The 20,916-nt window shown below is 40.1% G+C and overlaps 1 protein-coding gene across 5 annotated transcripts in view; it reads right to left on the minus strand.

Moving 5' to 3' along the window:
* The window catches only part of PCDH15 (protocadherin related 15), an 826,977-nt gene that overhangs the window by 373,636 nt on the left and 432,425 nt on the right, over window positions 1–20,916 (minus strand). For all 5 annotated transcript variants that reach the window (XM_064464573.1, XM_064464572.1, XM_064464569.1 and 2 more), the window contains one exon: window positions 4,677–4,795. In XM_064464573.1, the coding sequence (XP_064320643.1) occupies window positions 4,677–4,767 (91 nt within the window). In that variant the 5' untranslated portion in view covers window positions 4,768–4,795. The remainder of the gene's footprint in view (window positions 1–4,676; window positions 4,796–20,916) is intronic.

Below are 20,916 nucleotides of genomic sequence, written 5' to 3' on the forward strand. Positions count from 1 at the left end.
AATCGTTGCAACTTTTTTTTGTGGATCCGCAGGTTTACTTTTCGTTCTCTTTTGTTTTTAAACAATGATCAGAATTATTTTTGCCTTTCTTTCACCTTCACTGGTACCCCCAAGTTGGCAGCTATATCCTTCATGGTGGGTACGTATTAAGTCTAAATGCTGAAGACTTAAATCTGTTAATTGTCAAATGAGCATTTTTGCTGGATTGGTTTGGTGTGGCATGAGTGCACACAGGCAGCGTTTAAGTCCAGCGGCCTTCTCTACTAACCAAAAGATTGCTGCTAGAGTGTTTCTTCTAGCCATATACGTTGGATTGAGGGGCAGGGCGGGGAGAGGAAAGGAATTGGATCCTGGGTTTCCACCTTCACCCTCACTGCTGCTTCTAGCTTAAGAGTTTGCCTCCAAATGTAATAGAATAGCACTGAAAAAAAATAAAAGACTGTAGCTGACCTAATTTCACATACTGCAAGGCTATAACTGACATTTCTACTTTTACTTAAGCTACAATATTAATAAAATTTTAAAAATAATAAAACAAACAAAAAATCTAAAAACCTTTGCAGTCTCTCCTGCTTGGAAAGGAGTGACCTATGAGTAGCAGAAATGGTAAAACCAGATTTCTTCCTTTAAAGAACAAACAAAACCCCCACAAAAAACACCCAGAAAACAACCACATTACCCATCCACCCAGTCTTACATTTATTCTGGCGGACCATATCATTGAGCAAAAGAATACAAAGAAGGCATTGGAAGAAAACACGGAGTGGGTTCATCAACAGTCCATTAAGGCTAATGTGATAACTCTAACAAAATAATTGGTTTGGTTTTTTTTAATAATTGGGGGGACAGAAGTGTTTTTTAATACAAAGAGACTACAGCAGATATAAAGTATTGGCATTTCATCAATAGATATTTACACACTCCCCACAGGAAAGTATTAAGCTAGAAAGGCTGGATTAGTATAAGAATTGTAAGTACCACCTGAAGAGAGCTGGCTAAAATGAGATGACAAGGAGACTTGGTTCAAACGGACACCTGGTCCTGAAAGGTGATAGAGTTCTCTGCAGGTGAGTAGTAACATATGACTGAAATTTCACTCACTGAAAACTCAGAAAAAGAAATGAAGGGCACAAATGGAAACAAAACTCAAGTACAAATTTGACATTGCTTTGCATGTCAGTTAGATGCTGCTGACAAAAACATTGCTATGAAAAAAAAAATCCCTGAAGGCCCATGCTTATGTTACAGATGATGATAGAAAAAGACAGAGCTGTATTACATTACAGCACGGCCGCCAGCCATCGCTGCACAAAATACATTTTACTGAGTGAAGTAACTCCAATAGATACAGCAAAGCACAGCTGGCACTGTAAAGGCCTGTCAGGATGTCACCTGGACACAAGATGCAAATGCCAGCAACCACGTTCAAGAGGAATTTAGCTGAAAGAGGGCCATAGCAGGACTACCGGGATCGTGAGGGGAAGGAGAATCTACTCTGCAAGGGCAGCCAACAGAAACGTACGTGTTTTGTTTAGCGAGCAAAAAGCAAAAGGGGTAATTATTGTTCTCTAAATGTTCCTTCGGCCAGAGAGCAGAAACACCAGTGATGGAAACACATAACCTGAACTGAAAGATTACACAGGCACTATCAGCTAGCCATGAATAAACTGTCTCATTTCTATGAGACAACAGCATCGAGCCAAATGAACAAAGGAGATTTTGGGGAAGCTTTCTAAAAAGGGTAGGAAAAAAGCAGCCTAACCATTTCCAAGGCAGTCCTCAACAAAGTTTTTAAGGCTACTTTGTAACATCATTAATTGCTGTGGCTGGGGAAGATTTGATGACCCAGGAGGTCAAGCAAAACCATCTGAAATTGAGAAAATAGGAGCTAATGGAGCAAGATGCAGTAACAGAGGCATGCAACTAACTAAATATGCACAGATACAACCATGAAAACAGATCATTTGCATTCTAAATGCAAAGAAAGAGGTTATAATTTCTGCCATAATTGATTTTTCCTGTTTGCATTCATGATTGTTCTGCTCTCAAAATAACTACAGTTTTTGAATTGCAATTGCTAAAAGAGTGCATCTTTTATATGTTATATATCACGTTACAAATTTTGTTACTGCAAATTAGAACAACTCTACCAGTCCTAGGCGTGCCAAAGTACTTCCCTGCAACGATGTAAGTACACAATGTAATTTTCTATTTAGCAGCAAGGAATATACTTCAAAGTAATGAGGCAATGCTTATAAAAACAATTAGGTGGGTGATATTTGTTGAGTAACCAGTGCCCCACCCTGGCTTAAATTAATTTCCATACGGTTTTGTCTCTATATAGCACTATGGTATTTATACAAAGTATCTTGAAGATATTAGAAGTACTTTTCACTAAATTTCCCCTTTCCTGAACAAGGGGAGAGGGGGGAATCAGTTCATTCTTGAATTTGTATCAGGGTGCTGCATGTTCCTCGAGCAACAGCATTTCTGAACTTTCACCCAGTAAAGAACCAATACTCTTGGCTACATGCATCAAATTTATACTCACTGAAAAGCAATGCCCCTCTGTTCAGACTACATAAGAGAACGTTATTATTAAGGATAAAAACAAGTTTGGGTTCTGTGCTAAAAAAAAAAAATGGCATGAGGAATATCACGATGTGGCCACACTGGGCGGGTTCATTGTAAACTCATCTGAAACACTGGCTTAGACAGAAAACAGGGAAGTTCAAAAATCTAAGTTAATGCACTAAAAGAAAGTCTGTAAAACCCAGGTACTGTCTGAATACTGCCTCCGAAGTTGTGCGTATCTGGAGCAGGTGCATCGCTAAGTTGTCCACGAGATTTAGATCTGACTTGAAAATATTTCGTATTTTCAGGTCTTCTCCGTTTCCTGGTGACACAAAGTTTTATTTGCACGTTTTTATGGAATTATTGCAAGCATTCAACAAAAGCAGCAAATAAAAAGTCGAAGTGGTGCAATGCAATTTAAAAACCAGAAAGAACTCTAGTTAGCCGAGTCTCTGCTGCCGTTGCTGTCAGTGATGCAATTTTCACCTGCTCGCAATAATTCCTGGCACAGAGTGAAGAAGTTGCACAGATTCGCTCCTACCACGTGACGCCACCAGGCAACAAACAGCGACACGAACAACAGATCGCTCACTGCGACTACATGTTTACAGCCTTTTTAAGTAAGGAATGTGCTATAGATTTTCAGTCACGCTATCATCAATGAATGATAGCTGTATATGTAACTGTGGACAAGTATCTTTGCCTTCCTCTAAACCCCCTGTAACTAAGAGGTACAATCTGCACACTTTTTGAGATAAGGGCATTAATTAGCATGGAAGTTCACCATATAAAAAGTAAAAAGGAACAAAAATTGAAACCTGAGGAATCTGCTTTCCCAATTGGAAATATCAAACTGCCTGGTCCTATACTTTCTGAGGCATCCGTGCCATGTATTTTGCACACTTCAGCATCATTCAAGTATAACTAGAAATTGGTATTCAACTGAAATTCACACTGTTATTTTGATCAAAAATGTCATGTTGGATGAATGTTATAACATTGCCTGTGTGAGTACAAACAAGATCACAATAAAAAGTATTGCCTTATATTTTCAGCCTACCACAAACGCTCTTTTTTCTCATGACCCCAGAACAGATATCGTCCAGTGCAGTCCTATCATCCTGCTTCTCTCCCCTCCATTCAACTGATTCCCGTTGCTCTCCAGCATCCGCTTCCTCCTGTGCTGCTGAACACGCCAGGGAACATCCCGCTGCCATGCAGCCTCTGCTCCCTCAAATCGAGCGTTCTGCTGCTCAAAGAGCACTTCACAACCATCACCAAGCCCAAGATTGCAAAGCGTAATGACCCCGCTCCTCCACTATAATAAATGATTAAAAAGCCAGCTAATTGTATGCAAGCATAGATCAAGTATCTGAAATATGAGCGGCTCAAACACTTCACTTCAGTGTCAAGAATGACAGCTATAGTATCAGTGCATAACATGGATAAAATGCAATTAGTTGTCTTGTATATTATGGACATCAAATACAATGTAGGGTTGGGCTGGGGGACAGAGGGGAGTAAAAGGACATCTGGAGAACAATTAATAGAGGAAGAAAAAGATACTTTTTTGTTACCGAGTAGAAAGATAAAAGCAGATCATTGGCAGAACACATTTCTGATATTTCTTAATTAAATTCCACAAGGATGCCGTAAGGATGAATATGAGCTATGGGTGCCACTTTTCAGGATTTCTTATTATTTCTCTAGAAGATCCTCATTATGGATCTTTCTCAAGTTTTTGGTCAGATATGTATACAGCCCATTAATAATTCCCTCCCAAATTCCCGTTCTGAGTGCTATAGCTGTTGACTTACAAATAAAGCAAGGTAAAGTATTTGTTCAATGAATAAAAGGAAACAAATTTTAATGTTAGAGCCCAATACTGAATAATCATAACTCCAGATTTTATCTTGCCTGGTATATCTGGAGCTTTGTAAAATATAATCATTGGCAGATGCTTAAAGTCATGAAACATACCCTGACCTTTCTTTACTGTAACCTCTTTCCTACCAAGTATCAAACTACTATTTCAAGTAATAATTCTAGCTGGGGGAAAAATTAAAATGAAATCACAGAATCCCCCACAGCAAAACACTTACCTTCATCATTCTGGGCCAAACAACCTGCTAAGACAGTAGCAACTGCAACACCTACAGCTAACCATTTCCAGAGACAAAACCGCTGTAACATTTTTTGTCAAGCTTCACTCAAGGCAGATCTGAAAAAGAAATATTTGATACATGCATTAGTCAACCAACCTCCACAAAGGTGTGTGATTACAAACTATTTCAGGGGTAACTGCGTGTGTGCATGTACACAGGGCACACACAGTCTATAAGAATGTGACATTGTTTCTGTTAAAACAAGCAAGGTTAATCCCACTGTCTCTGAAATCAGGAATAAAACGCCTTAACACCAATGCAGTATTAAGAAGCAGACATTCTTTAGCACGGCGCCGGATGCACGGGGGATCACCATCAGCATCAACAAATACATATGTACTCATTAACTTGATAATCATGTATCCACAGGCCTCCAAGCAAAGAAAATGCAAGTTTCTTGCTTAAATCAGGTCTAATTTCCATAAAATAAAGTATTTATGTTAGCCTTATGCTTTAAAGCACTTTGGAGGAATGGCCACATCGGAGAAATTACGCTTATTAAAACTGGTGTTCAATTGCAAAAGTCAGTAGGGACCCAGTATTCAAAGACATTGCCCAGCAGAACCCCTCCCAGCAAAAACACAAGCGACCCCCATAGACGGCGTTCTTTAATGAGACAGACTGTTGGTTCATGCCCAGCAAAGAAGAACAAACAAAAAACCCCACGTGCACAAAAAAAACCCCAAAACACAGGAGAATAAACTAGCCAAGACAGGTCTGGATCAACTCCAGAGCACACTTGGAGTGAGTAACATTAGAAAGTTATCTAAAGCTCTGTTTTATGGCTCCAGTAAAGAGAATTAACATATTTCTGTAGCCCAGAACTAAGTTATTTTAAAATACTCCTTCATATTAAAAAACATTGTGACAAATACGATGGACTTCCTAGCAACAGAAGCATGAAATGGAGAGAGACTTACAGCAGTATAAAAACAAGCTATTGTATAAAAAGGGTTTAAGTGCTGTCAATTTTCCCAAGCAAAGCACTTGACTCAGATTTCATTGCCACTTTCTGCTTATAACTTTCTATTGCGGTTACAACACTGCCGTGTTTCATTCCAAGTCAAACAGACAGACTATTATCCCCCACTTAACAGTCTCAGCATTAACACCATCTGATCCTTTGTCAGCGAGATATTATTGAAGATGTGCTATCATTTTCCATCCACAAACCAAGCTTGTAGAAAACACAAATGTATGGACAGCATCTAATTCACAGAACACCAAAAAAATATATGTACTTAGGGCATAAAAACATCCTTTCAGATCACTCTCAAGAGTTATCCAAGCCACAGGGAAGCAAGGTTTCCACTAACAGAAGGAGGTGATAGTTTCATTAAGTACTGGACAAGCCAAGAATCTCTCCAAGATCTGAATTTATTCCAAATCGTATCATCTTGCAAAACATTTTGGTCAATATGAAGGAAACAGTGCTATGATATAAACTGTTCTGCTTTAAAAAAAAATAAAGAAAAGACCAAAACAAGTATGTGAACAAGAGTTTTGGAGGAAAACTGGTTTGGGCTTTGCTTTTTGGTTTTGGATTTTTGGCGGTTTGTTTTTCTCTCTCAAACGGATAAGGAAAGGAAGCAATGAAATTTAATAAACCAGACCTAGTGGCCCATATTAGCTTAAACATTTAAAGATCCTAGGTGGCTGACACTGTAGATATTTAGCCTGCTTCCAGGGCAACTCACATGGATGAAATCTATTAGGCTCCCTTACACAGCAAGCAGAGCTCATTTTCCCTTTGCAAAGACATGGATTGCACTTGACTTCTTGCCTTCCAGTGTATTTTAACACCAACATTCACTATTCCAAACAATGCTAAAAAAAACCCAACACTGAGGGGTGGGGGGTGGGCTGGGAAGCGGCAAAGTAGTTTAAAATCCTACACCACACCCACTGCTCCACTTCTCGTTCAAGAGTTAAAGACGAAGAGAGGCTTTTCCAATCTCCATCTTCATTCAAGTAGGACTCTTCCCACCCTGTTCAGCAGCAGCAGGTCACCGCAGGCAGTTAGTTGCAATAGGCAGCAATGTCAGGAAAAATAAGTATTATACGTGAAACAAGGAGGCAGCCTGTGTCTAACTGAAGCAGCAGGGCAGATCAAGGGACTGTTCATTTTCATTTCAGCTAGACAAACATCAGTCTTGACAAAACAGCTCAAGATTACAGGAATTAATGAATTCAAGGCATACAATAGTATCTATGATCCATTCAATAGCACCCACCCTCCTCTTCTCTCCTTCTCTTCCACTGGCACTTCAACAGTTTCTGTCCCTAACTCCAGCAGAGACAGCTCAAGTGAGCATTTCAGACCCTTAGTAAAGGGCCTATTATTCCCATACATGTGAGAAGACCAGAATTGTTAGCAAAGATCCCACTACTCATAAGGGAGAAAAAAAGAAAAAAACACCACGAAAACCCTATTTAAAAGCTTGCTACTCAGCTATGACAAGGAGGCTTCAAGGCTCAAGTGTGATACCAATAACTTGGCAAGCTTGTTACCTATTAAAAAAAAATCAATCCCTTCCTTGGGGAACCCACTCAGGAAGTTTGCCAGTGTTGCTCAAAAGCGGCTTTTTCCTCCCTTCTGCTTACCAAAATGCTCATTTGATTACTGTCACCTGAATTTGCAATTACCCGATCCAGAAGACATTCTGGATTTTGCACTAGCACCTTCAAGGAACAGAAGTTACTTCCACCATAATATATTCTAGTCGACTCCTTTTAAATGAAGGCTAAGTGTCTCCACATTGCCCAAATGGACTCACATGAACCCTATGTCATCCTTAGACTTCCTGGGAACTTCTGAGGATGCGGACTTCTCGATACTTCACCCTTTTTCCTCCCATGTAAAGAGGAGATCCTAAAAGAATCGGGCTCAGTCGCTTTTTCAATTTAAGCAGACAGTGCTGTTACGTTAGGTGCCATTTGCTGTCAAGTGCTTCCAACCTTTTACACCTCAAAAAACAGAAACAAGTGGTTCAGGAGAACATCTTAGTTTCTTCAGGTCAGTCTAAGAAAAATCACATCCATATGCAGATGACGTGTTATAAGACCTAGAAAGAAATGCACATACACATTTCAGGGGCCTCTGATATTTCATTTTACAACCTTGGAAAAAAAATCTAGAACTCCAATCACGACGTTCTATTTTAGAAAGTTATTCAGAGCTCAGCTGACATCCTTGAGTTGAGACTACTCTGGACAGATTTTTAGGACAGAATCTTGGCAGATTTATTTTTGATTTTGACGAAATGTCAAGTTAACACGAGGATAGCAACACTGCTGCTCTAAGAATAAGCATCTCTATGCGCAACTGTAACACAACAGAATAAAAATTGGCCCCCCTTTTTCCTCCAATCTGTACCAGAAAAAAAACGGTATGGAGTGTAGAAAGCAAGAATATTCTTAAGTTCCATGGATTCTGGTAATTTGGAAAGAGCTCACAACAAACCACAAGTTCCTATGAAGTCCCCAAAAGTAGATAATCTGTCCGAAATACAGAGGTGAACTCTAGATGCACCATCTGACAGGGCAAAGGACAATTATGAATCGATGACAGAAGGAAGATCTGTGAAGTAAGAACATACAATATGTCTATAAGACTCAGTATTTTCCTGGAAAGTATTCTAACGTTGCTACAGCAGAATTTAAGTTTGATGTTACCGTGGGCAATGACAAGTTATACACTCAAGCTCAAAAAAAAAAAAAACTTTAAATGAAAAATAAAAAGAATTGAAGTTTAGCAGAATTTCACTTCCTGGCATGTCTGCATTTATAAAAGAAAAGTTTCAATAATATTCTCTCCGGAGCACTTCCCATTTGACTGTACAGCTGTACTAAGAAACAAAAACGGGCACAGACTTTCCCAGAGGAGCAGCAGCCGATCACTGGAGATGTTCACAGCTCAGCCACAGCAAACTGACACAATCACGCTGCGAGGAGCAATCGTGTCTCCTCATCTCACTTCTGGCCTTTTTAGTTTCCCCTCCCCTCTCGCCAGCATAGCCATCGGATCAGCCAAAACCCTAACTAGTTATCAAGACATCTATGTAAGAGGCACTTTGAGAGGGGATAAAAGTGAACACCCCCCCCCCCCAAAGTATCAAATATGACTTAGCACATTCAAGCACCTTGAATATGTTTAAGGCCTAACTATATTACTGTAACCCTAAATACATATTTACTTCCAAATCAGGTGTTATTGCAGTACTTACACATTGCATTCATTTGAAGGCGAGGGGCAAAACATGGACATAAAATAAATAGCCACACATATTTGGGGTAAAACCAATATAGAATTGTTCTCAGTATGGAAATAAAAACTGAAGTTATACGAAGTTTTTTTAAATAGAGCGCATGCTAATACAGTCTAATGCCACGTGCAGAACGGAACTGATTCTTTATAAAAGTTAAACTCTCAGAGAAAGTTGGGAACAGGAGGGGAAAAAAATTGAACAAGTCATTGACATGGTTAGGAGATGAAAAACTAGTGTACAAATAGCCAAACCCTTGCACACGTTGTCCACATTGGTGTCTGATAAACTCCTAACCCAATAGCAGGGCTTAAATTGCAGCAGAACATGGTGTTTCAGTAAACACTTGAAACATTTAAATTCAAATTGGGGAAAAAATCTGAATTTTGGACTGAGTTTGCAGCAAGCCAGAGGGCACCAGCTTATTCAGAACAGAACTGACCTATATACACCTGATTCCCTACGAGAAGTGGAGTATAGTAGGTGCCACACCACATAAACAGTCACAGAGCAACAGCTTCAAGTGTTTTCTTACCATTAGCAGCAAATCTGAAAACAACTTTGAGGCAAACACTCCAATAGGGCTTCAAACCCACTGTAGGAGCGGAAAGTGCATACTTAAAAAGTAGGAAGTATGCATTAATTCAGTAGACATGTAAACAAATCTTTGCCATTTAATATATACATCAAAAACAATAGCTCCCATGAAACTACCATGATTGGATGAATAATGCAGCATTTAAAAAAAATTATTAAATACCCATTTATAGGTATGCTATTAATTCACACAACCAGCCAGAAGTCCTTCAAGCATCAGAAGTTACACATTTTGCTTAGTGATGTTGCTTTTTGTATATTACAATTGTGATAGATCTTTAAAAGTATATCTAACTGAATTGTTTAAACACAGGAAAAATTACAGCGGACAGTTTTATTATAAGGCTCATCTATATTATTACTGATCAAATGGACTCTTTTAAAGATTATAGACACAAAAACAGGGAGTCTCTGAAGTGCAAATATTTATTCTAGCAAACTGGTGCCATAATAAATCAGAAATGCCAGCAGAAACAGGAAAAAAAAAAGGCTCTTACAGAAGCCAAAAAGGAGATGAATTTGCTTTGCTATCTGACAGTGTTCCTGGCTTGGTTAAAGCTACGGTCCATTAAACTCTATGTCCCAAATGTTTTATTTTTGTCACTGAAACAATTATGTTGAACTGTCAACATAAGAATAAAGAAAACTTCTAAGGTATTATTTAAACACAAGAACAAAGAAAAAAACTCTCTAGTTTGCTGCAATGCCATTCTTAACTAACATCACTTCATATGGTAGGCAGCTACATCTGGCTTAACATATGCCCTAATCCAGCTAGGCACAGCAGAGCGCCTACCCATTTACAGTTCTAGCTGCTCCTAGTGCCACACAAGCCAGACGCGGTCGGCACGGCGGCACTTACAGAACCAAGCAGATGGGACACATACAGCAGAAGTCGGTGCTGGGACCCGACATCCACACTAAGTATCTCGGGGCAGCGGGGGTTTCCTTGTGATTAGTTGGGTCCTGAGCCCGAATTGCTGGTGGAGCCCACCTGGAGCACATCAGCTGGACAGCTACAGTGCTGCAGAGCACCCTCGCTTTAGGCTTCACCAGGAGAGAAAGGAAAAAAGAAAAATCCAGCTCAGGGACCACTTAAGCTAGTCCAGGGCACCTTGGGAAGCTACATGCCAGCCCACAAACTCCCATGCTCAATCACTGCGCCCCCCAGGCGGCTGCTGAGCCGGTCTCACAGCACCTACTTACAGCCAAGAGAACGGCCAATGAAGGAGGACTTTACCATTGAATTAAAGCCACATAAGCTATTTGTGGCTCTAATTCAGCAACAAGTGTGAATAACTCCATGTACTGAAGCTAAATACCCATTTAAGTGCTTTCCTGAAGAAAAATCTAAGCATAAACAAATATTTGGGCTGAACTAGGGCTACAGTAAATAATTTGTAGCGCAGGTACAACCCTTTCTCCAATTTTGGATGCTCCAAAAACCAGAACACTACTACAGTTTTTACTTCACTAACAGTGCTTGAGCACTTCACATGTAAATTTTTCAGCCTATGGACTCTTGCATTTATTCAATCCCTATTATATTAGCTACAGGGCTTTCACGCTATAGAATTAGCACAACTGGTATAGATTTTGTTACTCTCCTTGGGTAAATACTTTCAGTAATATGAAGGTTTGGGTTTTGTTCTTTTTTTAACCCAAATTTCAAGATTAAACATGCTCTCAACTCCATTCCCTTTTCACAGCTGCTGGATCTGTTCTTATTAATTTATTCCACATAAATAAACATATCAAGAATATAGTATCACTGATGCTGTATTTTAGGCTCTTCTGTTCTGTGCTTATCATGGCCTTGAGTTTTTAGCCTTACTTGGAGAGAGCATTTTTCGGAAAGCAAATACACAAGAACTTAAGGAAAATCTGATGGCAATTTATATGAAAAACTGAAAATATTTTCATCTGCAAGTTAAAATTCCTCAACATATTCTCTGTATCTATGTTCAAGTAATATACACATCCCTCCTTGCCCACATTCTTCTAAAGGACTATCAGTTTTAATTATTTCTTTACCCCACTCTTTAAACCTATTCTTTTCTGTGCCTTTCTTACAGAAATGATCGCTTTTGTATGAGATGCATAGCCACTGCCACAGCAGGGTATTTCAAAGCCAAATTAGAGTATCAGTAACAGTGAGTTACTTGCTTCTGCATTAGCTCAAAAATAAGCTAGAAGTTCAGTGACAGCGCTTCACCTGGCTACAGCTGACCCTGCACCTAGATGCGAAAGAGGCAATTTACAAGTGAACAATTACAGAGTCATTTGTACTTCAATGCAGAAATTCCAGAGTTTATTTCAATACTCTGCACCCCAAAACAAAGTAACTGGTATCTTCCTGCATTCCATCAACGATAAAGTTCTTGATTTTTCCATCTCTATATAGCAATAGTAGCTAACATGCATATGGCCTGATTCACAGTAAGTGACATCTTGAGAGCACTTTTCCAATCCCTTGCCAGCAGAACATACTATAAATGCACTATATTAACACTTGATGTAGCATGCTGCTAATTTCCACAGAAAAGAGAGAAGATTGCTAAGTATATGTAGCTTTGCACAGAGAAACGTCAACTGTACTACCAAAAATAGGAAAAAGATTTTATAAAATAATTAAGGTAGGGACTAAGAAGGATTTTTGTTTCCTGCTTCCACGACCAGCTGTGACTGTTTGACTTGTTTTATATATTTTTAAAAAATAATCCAGCTATGAGATGGATTAACAGCATTACAGCCTCTTAACCATGGGTGGGTAAACAGGGTCTCCAATTCACTCCTGTGTACAAACCCAATTTTTCACTGCACATGCATTACAGATACATTCAGTTTCCCAACCCTCTGCACGGACTTAACCTACAGAATATTGTTTCCACAGAAGGTTTCAAGTGCTTCATCAAAAGAAGTTTGTAAATTCGGGCTGCATCACCCTGTACATGAGAAAATCCTACTTTGCAGAGAGTGGCTCCAGAAAGAGGAGAGGGGAAATATATCCTAAAACCTCTTTTATCAGTGCTGGAAGATTTCATTTAAACAGTAACATTAACTGCTTAACAGAAAAGCATTAAAAGAAATATACCTTATGCTACAGTCAGAAGTACTCAAGTAAGTTCTTCAAAAACCTTTGTCTTTACAAAATATGCATGAAAAGCTTAAATTATACATTAAAGTGCAGGCTATTTTGCTGGTTAATAACGAAAATATATTTTGGTATAAAAGTATCAAGTAAAAGATCAGTTTCATCACTTTTACTGCAAGACAAGTATTGGATGATATCCCAGAAACCTCTCAATTCCTCTCTCCCTCCCTCTAACTATTCTGTCAAGAGTCCCTCTGAGTGCTCTTTATAGGAAACCAGTAACTGTCTCAATATCTTAAGGCTTAAAAATGGACTTGCATTATGGCAGTCGAAATGTCCAAAACTATGTTAAGAGAATTTATTTTATTGAAGAAAATTACATTTTCTCAAGTAGAATTTATATGCTGCTGCTTCTCTTCCCCAAGAGAACTTTTTTTTTAAGTTTTGTAAAACAAATACGTCAAACTTGTCAAAGCAAAGTCTACCATTCTAGAAGAATGACTGTATCTACCTGCCTGTCAGTCATCACACATTAAAAGTATGTTAAACACATCCTGGAGTAATTACAGGGTTTTTATTAGCTCTGTTGAAATAGTTTAGTGCAAAAACATTTCAGAATTAACAAGCATAAATATACATATACGTGCACGCACACACACTTAGCAGACTTTATATTCAGCTACTTCAATGTCAAGTTGAAGATTGTTATTAAGCATTACTGTGCCAGAAGCTTTCAAAATAGTCCTAGCTTTTGAAGTTAGCACAGTTTACAAATAGGAAGGCTGATCAAGCCAAATAACTATCAGAGGAGTTGTACGTCTGCACTCCAAGTTACGGACAAAGTAAAGAAAGCTTAGAAGGTTTATAAGCATCTTCCACTGTCATTTGTTTCTCTGAAAATAGGATTTTTCCACTTCACACTCTAGAGCAGTTTGTTCTTAAACTACCTGTAATACTATTTATAACGAACCTCAATAAAGAAACCCACCAAGGAGAGCCCTTGAGATTTATCTGTAGTCCCATCTGAACTTTTTCCCTAACAATCATGTTCCCAGATAGATCCCTGTGGGGACAGCACAGCTCAACACGCCGCATCATGCTAGAAGTTTTGTCCTGATCACAGAGCACAAAACCAAAGCCCCCCACTACCCTGCTTGCCAGAGTAACACCATCCCCATTCATATTGCTGAGCAGGGCACTTGGCTACACACTCTCCTATAAGCAGTTGCTGGTAGCAGTGGGACAACAGCATTAAGAAGTCCTCCAAAAGCTAAAGCACATGTCATTATTGTACAGACGAACAATTCAGTTCAGCCTGCCTTCCTTCACACCCTCGGGTTAATCAGTGCTTGTTTCTCCTTGTTTCTCAATAAATCTCAGACTCCTCTCACCACTGTCCATCTGCAACCTCCAATAAACCAGTGACACTCCACATATGGCTTTTACCCTCAGCCACAGCTGACTACAGGAAGGAGTCCCTTTCTAAACTCTCCAGAGACCAGACTCCTCATAAATTAAGCTTTTTAACAAAGAATTGAGGTTTCTAGAAAAGTTCAGTAAATAGCAAGTTTCTTGTTTATCAGTTCCTAGTTTCCTAGGCCAGTCAATACATTATCAGTACTATATTCTGCTACCCATTTATCAGTGCTTAAATCAACAAATTATTGAACCCGTAAGCCAAATACACAAGCAGGCTACAAGACATTAAACCACCTCAGCTATTCAATTACACAACTGTTATGTTTAGGCCTCTCATACATTGCCACAGGTTTGTTGGGAAGCCTTGTAAGTCTGGACAGCTAGATTTGAGAGCCTGCTAACTGAGTCACACGCAAGACCTCCATTATTTTAACCACGTAACTGTGTTACTTAGCCATCCCATATTTCAAGCCCTGCGTAGCGTTACTTTTACTTACGCTCAGTAGGCCTGCCCTTCAGCTTCCTCTGCTCCCATCTAGCAGCAATCCAAAAACCAAAGGGGTCCTGCCTCATCTTACTCCATCTCCTTCACTCTGTCAAGTGCTGGTTCTGCACATCAACCTTGTTTTTCATCACCACTCATACAGCCTCTTCCAATCTTACAGCTCTGCTCCATGTTCTTTCACGCCTCTCTGCTCTCCAAGTTTTTCCTTATCTGACATCCTGTCTATCAACCCTCAAGTACTCTTTCACTCCTCCGCTCCACAATTTTCCTCCCCAATATTTCTGGCAGATCTTACCTTTAAAAAAATCCCTCTTATCACTCCTTAATAGGCAATAAGAGCATAATTAGGTGTGATTACTTGTTTTGATTTACTTTGATTGCTTTCTCAGCTTGTTGGCCATGAGGGAAAGGAGGCAGTGAAGTATTTGCTCATGTTTTCGTGTATTTATTTCCCCCCCCCCTCTTAAAAGTCTTCACAGAAGCCACAATTACTTCTCCCTCTACATTTGCCCATCTTTATCACTATATCACCTTCTAAACCTCCTCATCACTCCAGTCGCCTGTTAGACCTTTGGCAAGCACGTATATCCATCTCCAGAACCTCTGTTTCTCCAGAGACCCGGTAACACCTCAGTACTGTGTCATCAAGCCCCAACACAGCATTCTACTCTCTAGATTTCCCGGATTTTGCATATTCCTGCTTTCCTTAAACCAAAGAACAAATAGCACTCTCACATGCCCAGGTTTCTTTGGCTATTCTGAGACACTTAGTCTCTGCATCTTTCAAGCAAATCCTTCTCTTCCAACCTTCAAGAATTTGAAAAGTGCTTATCCGCACTAATGAATAGAGGAATTGATCTTGCATTTATCAGCTTCTTTGTTCAACTGCATCTGTCAGTGATTCACACGTTGCAGAGTCAGGGGATATGTGCCGATGTATTATGATGCTTTGATGCGCACAGGGCGCTCATTCAGGGACAGCTGGCGATAGAGAGCCTACCAAAGCTGCTGTGTGCCTTCACCAGGGAAAGAGGAAAGATCCTTGCATTTCTTTAAGACAGACAATGTTGTCCATTGAAGAGCGCTGCACCTCGCCACAACGTTGTGCAACAGAGACGAGAACACTCTGCCACAAGCAAGCTTTGAGGTGGACAGAACAAAACACAGCCAAGTGATGCAAAACAAGGTCCTTGCTGCAACGTTTAAAATTATTCCAGCAGATTTCTTTAGTGTAAATGCAGCACATACCTTGGAATAGGTTAAGCAGTTCTGTTAAACACAAGACAACTAATAATTTAGATACTTAACTCAGTTACTGTACTAGTGATTATTTCCAGAATCCAAAGAAGTTCAGCCAAAACAAGTTTACAAATATTTATCTTTAACCAAGTATTGAAACATTCAAGTAAAAATAAGATATTTAAAAGCAATCCAAGAGTTTACCACCAACAAAAGAGCTTTCACAGCTGCTGTTTTAACAACACAGCAATAACGCATCAGTTACAGTAATACTTAAACAGGGCTATGTTATTCTCAAATTTCAAAAGATGTCAAAGTAATTACATTATGGAAACAATTTCCTATAACATCTCAAAGGAAAAACCCACTTTGTTGTTTGACAGTCTTTAAACTAACAGTATCCTTACACCCACACAGGGTCACCTAGCCTCACTGGTTTGTCTCTGACCGAGGCCAGCTGTGGGAGAATGGGCAAAAGCAAACAAGTAAATGCCTTCCGAGATGCAGACAGCATTCAAGATGTGGACAGCCCATACATGTCAACAGGCGCCTGATAAAGTTCTCTCCCTTTCCTACTCACTCCCAGCACAGCCCACCTGACATTTTCATTGTTACTGAGCTGACACTTCCATGAATTCCATAAAAACTGATGTTTAGAAGTCATTAAGCTGAGCTGGTAAAGTTGAATGGAGTCTGGAAACAGGCAGCGCAACTTTGACACTCCTTGGCCTCCACAGCGCATATGAGCGAGTCAACAGATACCTACTAGGGTATTATGACAAGTGACGTTGTGAGATAGTAAACCAAGCTTTAGAAACCAGGGGCGAAAATACCCCTTTTACCTGGCGTAATATAACTTGACCAAGGTTCAGCAGCAGTGGCCCCAATATAAAAATTAGTTGACCCTCAGAAGCAGACAACGACACGCGAGCAGGCTAGTACCCGAGTCACTCATGTGAAAGAAAATATATACACAGGTTCACGATGGACAGCTAGGCAATGGCTTGCCTTATTCAAGGAAGAATAAGTAATGCCAATCCATCTTGGAAACTGCTCTGAACACAACACTTAGACAAGTAATTTTACAACCTAGAAGCCTGCAAGACACCAGTGCAACTGCTAAGATTTCCAAACAGCAGACAGCTCAGGATTGGCAACAGAATCCTACTCACTGCTGAAATCAGATGACAGTAAGGAAAGGGGAATGGATTCAGGAGTTGGGAAGGGGAAGGAAGATGCATTCGTATAGTTTGCATCCAAAAGATGACCTGTGCAGGAATTATGGCTAAGTAGTGCCAAGTTAAGTGATATGCCCACTCCTGGTGCCTTGTCCCTCCTTCAGCGGCATCCTGAGGCTGTCAGGATGATAAGGTACAAAAGGCCCCCACAGCAAGAAATTAAAAACATAATTACGGAAAACATTTATCCTGAAGATAAAATTAGAAGGCAGCCTGCATTTAGTGTCATTTAGTGTCAATGCAGGCAGATATTTGATGGGATTGGCCTCACTCCCGGGTTTGAGGGATACTTTCACGCTCCTCTGTCAGGTTTTTTGGTTGGTTGTTTTGGGGGTTTTTCATTGCCGTTTGTTGGGTGCTGTGGGGTGGTTTTTTTTTGGCGGGGGGTGGTGTTTTGTTTCGTTTTGGGGTTGGTATGCTTTAGAACATGAACTAGCCATAGTGTGCAAGATAAGCTGTCCAAGACAAAATGTTGAACTGTAGGAACTAAAATTTTATTGAGACCAATTTAGTTGTAAACACAATAGCAAACTAAGAGACAAGAGACCAGATGAGCTGACCCACATGGTTTAGTACTGCTGGATGAAGGAGGTGTAGGTGTCAGTATTGGAGTAGCGTGGAATAAAGAAGTGCCAACCGTGAAAGTCTGCCGACTCCACCAAGTTCAGCTACAGTTATTAACAACCACAGAAGACTGTGAGCGGCTCAGTGAGGATTTAAATGCATTTAGTACCTGAGCAATAGCTTGGGAAATGAATTTCCCTTTGGATAAAAATGCACATTGGGACAAATAAGATATTCATGTATGCAAATAGGGATTCTGAACTTGTCAGCTTTTTAGCTATTTTCCCCTTAGAGGAGGCAGTATAGATAGCTGCTGTAGCATAATGGGTACTGAGCTAAAGTAAACAAAATGCTTGGGAGCATTAGAAGAGCTAGAAATAGGACCTAAATTATTATGACATTATAAAGGACAATAGAAAACCCCTAGAGCATTAAACACTGGTTTTGCTGCTGTAATTTCAGAAAGCGACTCCAGAGGAGGAAAAGGTCTCAGGAAGGACAGCTCAGCTGCCTTTAAGACACTGTGGGACCCAACCCTTCTTTCTCAAACAGAACACGAAACCCCCCCAAAAAATAACCCCTGTGAGAAAGAAGCCCAAGGATTACTTATCACAAGACATTACAGATATCAACTGAAATCTTGGTTACAAAAACTGCTGTAGTAACAAATTTTTCACTTGACATTGTAATATTTCTATACTACAGGAATACAGACAAATATACACAGGAACAAATACAAAGAGATCTCTTTCCCACAAACTAAACATTTGGGCTTGGTTCAGGAAGTCATCAGGACAGGGAGAGGGACAGATTCTACTCCCAGTTAAGTTACCTTTCCAAACAGTAATATTTTAACTAACACAGGCTAAGGTAAGGATATTCTATGTTTCAGGGCTTTTGCAACCTGCCTGCAGGAGCCAAGAGAGGATACCCATGTAGTGCTATATAGCTCACCTCAGGCCATGGTTCAGGGGTGCTTTTTACTTTCTCTGAAACATGCAGTCACAGTCAGAGGAATATACGCTGACCACAGCAGATTAATGGCTTAACTCAGTAGCCAATTTGTATGTTTGAACTTTTTTTCCCCAGCTGTCTTTTATAAATTTAGTGAAGCATATAAACCCATAAATGAAGCATTTCTCACACATCTCTACCCTTGTTCCAAGCTAAAGAAACTGCTTGAATATGGAGTTTTCTTCACCTTACCTCTTTGGCTTTACTTGCATCACTTTGGCCCTCAGCACACAAAAAAGGAGAGAGAAGGTTCCTTACCTGAGCATAAGGCAGCCAGCTCTTTGGGACACTCAGGCTTAATTCCAGCTGTTTCAACAGCATGCTAATTCTGACCAGCTGCAGTTGGTAACATGACTCCAAGTGAAAACTCATCCCAAAGAGGCTCTCTGATACCTCTCTCTCCCTCACACAGTATTTCAAACTAATGTAATCTCAAAACACAGTTTTTATTCTAAAAAAGAAATAGTTAATGAAATTACAGGATCTGACCAATCTCTCTGTTTCCATTCAAAGAAAAAAAATACCATTTTCATATCTGAATCCCTTATTGTGCTGCAAAGCTGGAGGACAAATGGGTTTCCAGCCTAAGAAAGGAGGAGTTAAAATGCATTAAAGTAAATACAGCACTGCAAGTCAAATGAAATAATCCACACTTTCACTTGGTTTTCAACAAGCTAAGGCAACACTGTAAGGAATAAGACAACTCTTCTTTTTTTAATTTGAATTATGCATTTCAAGCTGTTTCCTGCTGTCAAATTATACATATTTTTTTTTTTTGCAGTCCACACTAACAACAGAAACCCAATATCCCACGACACTGCAGTCAGGGTTGCATCATGTTCCTGCAGAGAGCTGCACCTCCTGAAGTCCCTAAACTTGCGCAATTCCATTATCACAGGCCAGTCAGAAATTACGGCGACCGCGGGGCCCAGGCAGCAGTACTGCCATGGGGCAGGAGCTGCCATACCACATGGGTGTGCACTGGCTCCCCAGGGAGCATTTCTGGCTTTGTGTAGCATGTGGCTCCAACTCCAGAGAGACCACGCTGTCATTTTCTCCCCAAAACACATACTGGAGTAAGAAGATGACCTTTTTGTCTGCTCTCCTTCTCCAGAACGGACTTCCAATTTTCACTGCCGTCTGCTGGTTTTTCCAAAGGGGACTCCCCAGCAGCGCCAAGCAGCAGGTCCCTTTCAATGGTAGACTTCTGAAGGCCGGAGCATTGCCATCTGCCTCAAGAGCAGAGTGCGCCTGGCGGGAGCACTATCACCACTGCAAATTCTCCTCTAACCTCCACTGCCGAGGCTAACCACATCCACTAAAGCAGGCCTCACAATATTTTAATAGCAATGCTTCTGAAATTGGAACTGAGCAGATGATTTTTTTTTCTCCAATATATAGATCATTTCAAGACCAACTCCAAGTCAACAGGTGCTAGAGTGCCATTTATAGCACATAATCCATCACTTCTCCTCAACACACAATTTAAAGATAGACTTAAAAATAATTGTGAAGGCCTTTTCTTGGCTAGTAGGTAACTACACAGATTAGCCATGTCATCAGTTCCCCAAGACCCAGGCTGCCTTCCCATAAGACAGAGATTTTTGCTTCTGTGCCGGGGCTTATTTGATTAGGAAGCTGTGTGTTTTGCTCTGAACACACAGATACATTACTGCAGTGATGTGAACTTCCTCCTGGAGCCAGCTCCTAATTTGCACAACAACTGTGATGTGAGGTGTTACTCCCCAAGAGAGAAAATTGTGACCATCTCCTTTGAGACAAGGTATCATTATAACAATAGGGAGTTTTGTCTTGGAGGCAAGCCGTCAAAACCAAGGCAAAATCTATATGGATGTAGTACCAGCACAGACCTTTAAGAAATCATACAAAATAGTATCCACGAAAGAAGCACTGAAACTTGTGCCGAGGATAGAGTCAACCTTAGGTTGCACAACTAAGTAGAGGACGTCACAGTGATTACCTGAATGCTGTTGTACAGCCTTACCCCATTTGTGAAGTTTAAATTATCAGTGCTCTCTCAAATTGTATCTTGAAGGCATTAGATGGTTTTAAACTTGAGATCAGTTGTTTTTTTTTAAAGAAACAGTTTCAAGGACATCACTGGACTGATGGTTTTAAATAACTTTGCCCCTATGAGCCAGCACTTCATTTTTTGCCATTCCCCTTTGAAAGGCAGAGGGGAAAAGAAAGAAATCAAAATAAGAATGAGAGAAAAAATGCT

The sequence above is a fragment of the Phalacrocorax carbo genome, chromosome 13 (genome assembly GCF_963921805.1).
Source record: "Phalacrocorax carbo chromosome 13, bPhaCar2.1, whole genome shotgun sequence".
In the NCBI taxonomy this organism is placed as follows: domain Eukaryota; kingdom Metazoa; phylum Chordata; class Aves; order Suliformes; family Phalacrocoracidae; genus Phalacrocorax; species Phalacrocorax carbo.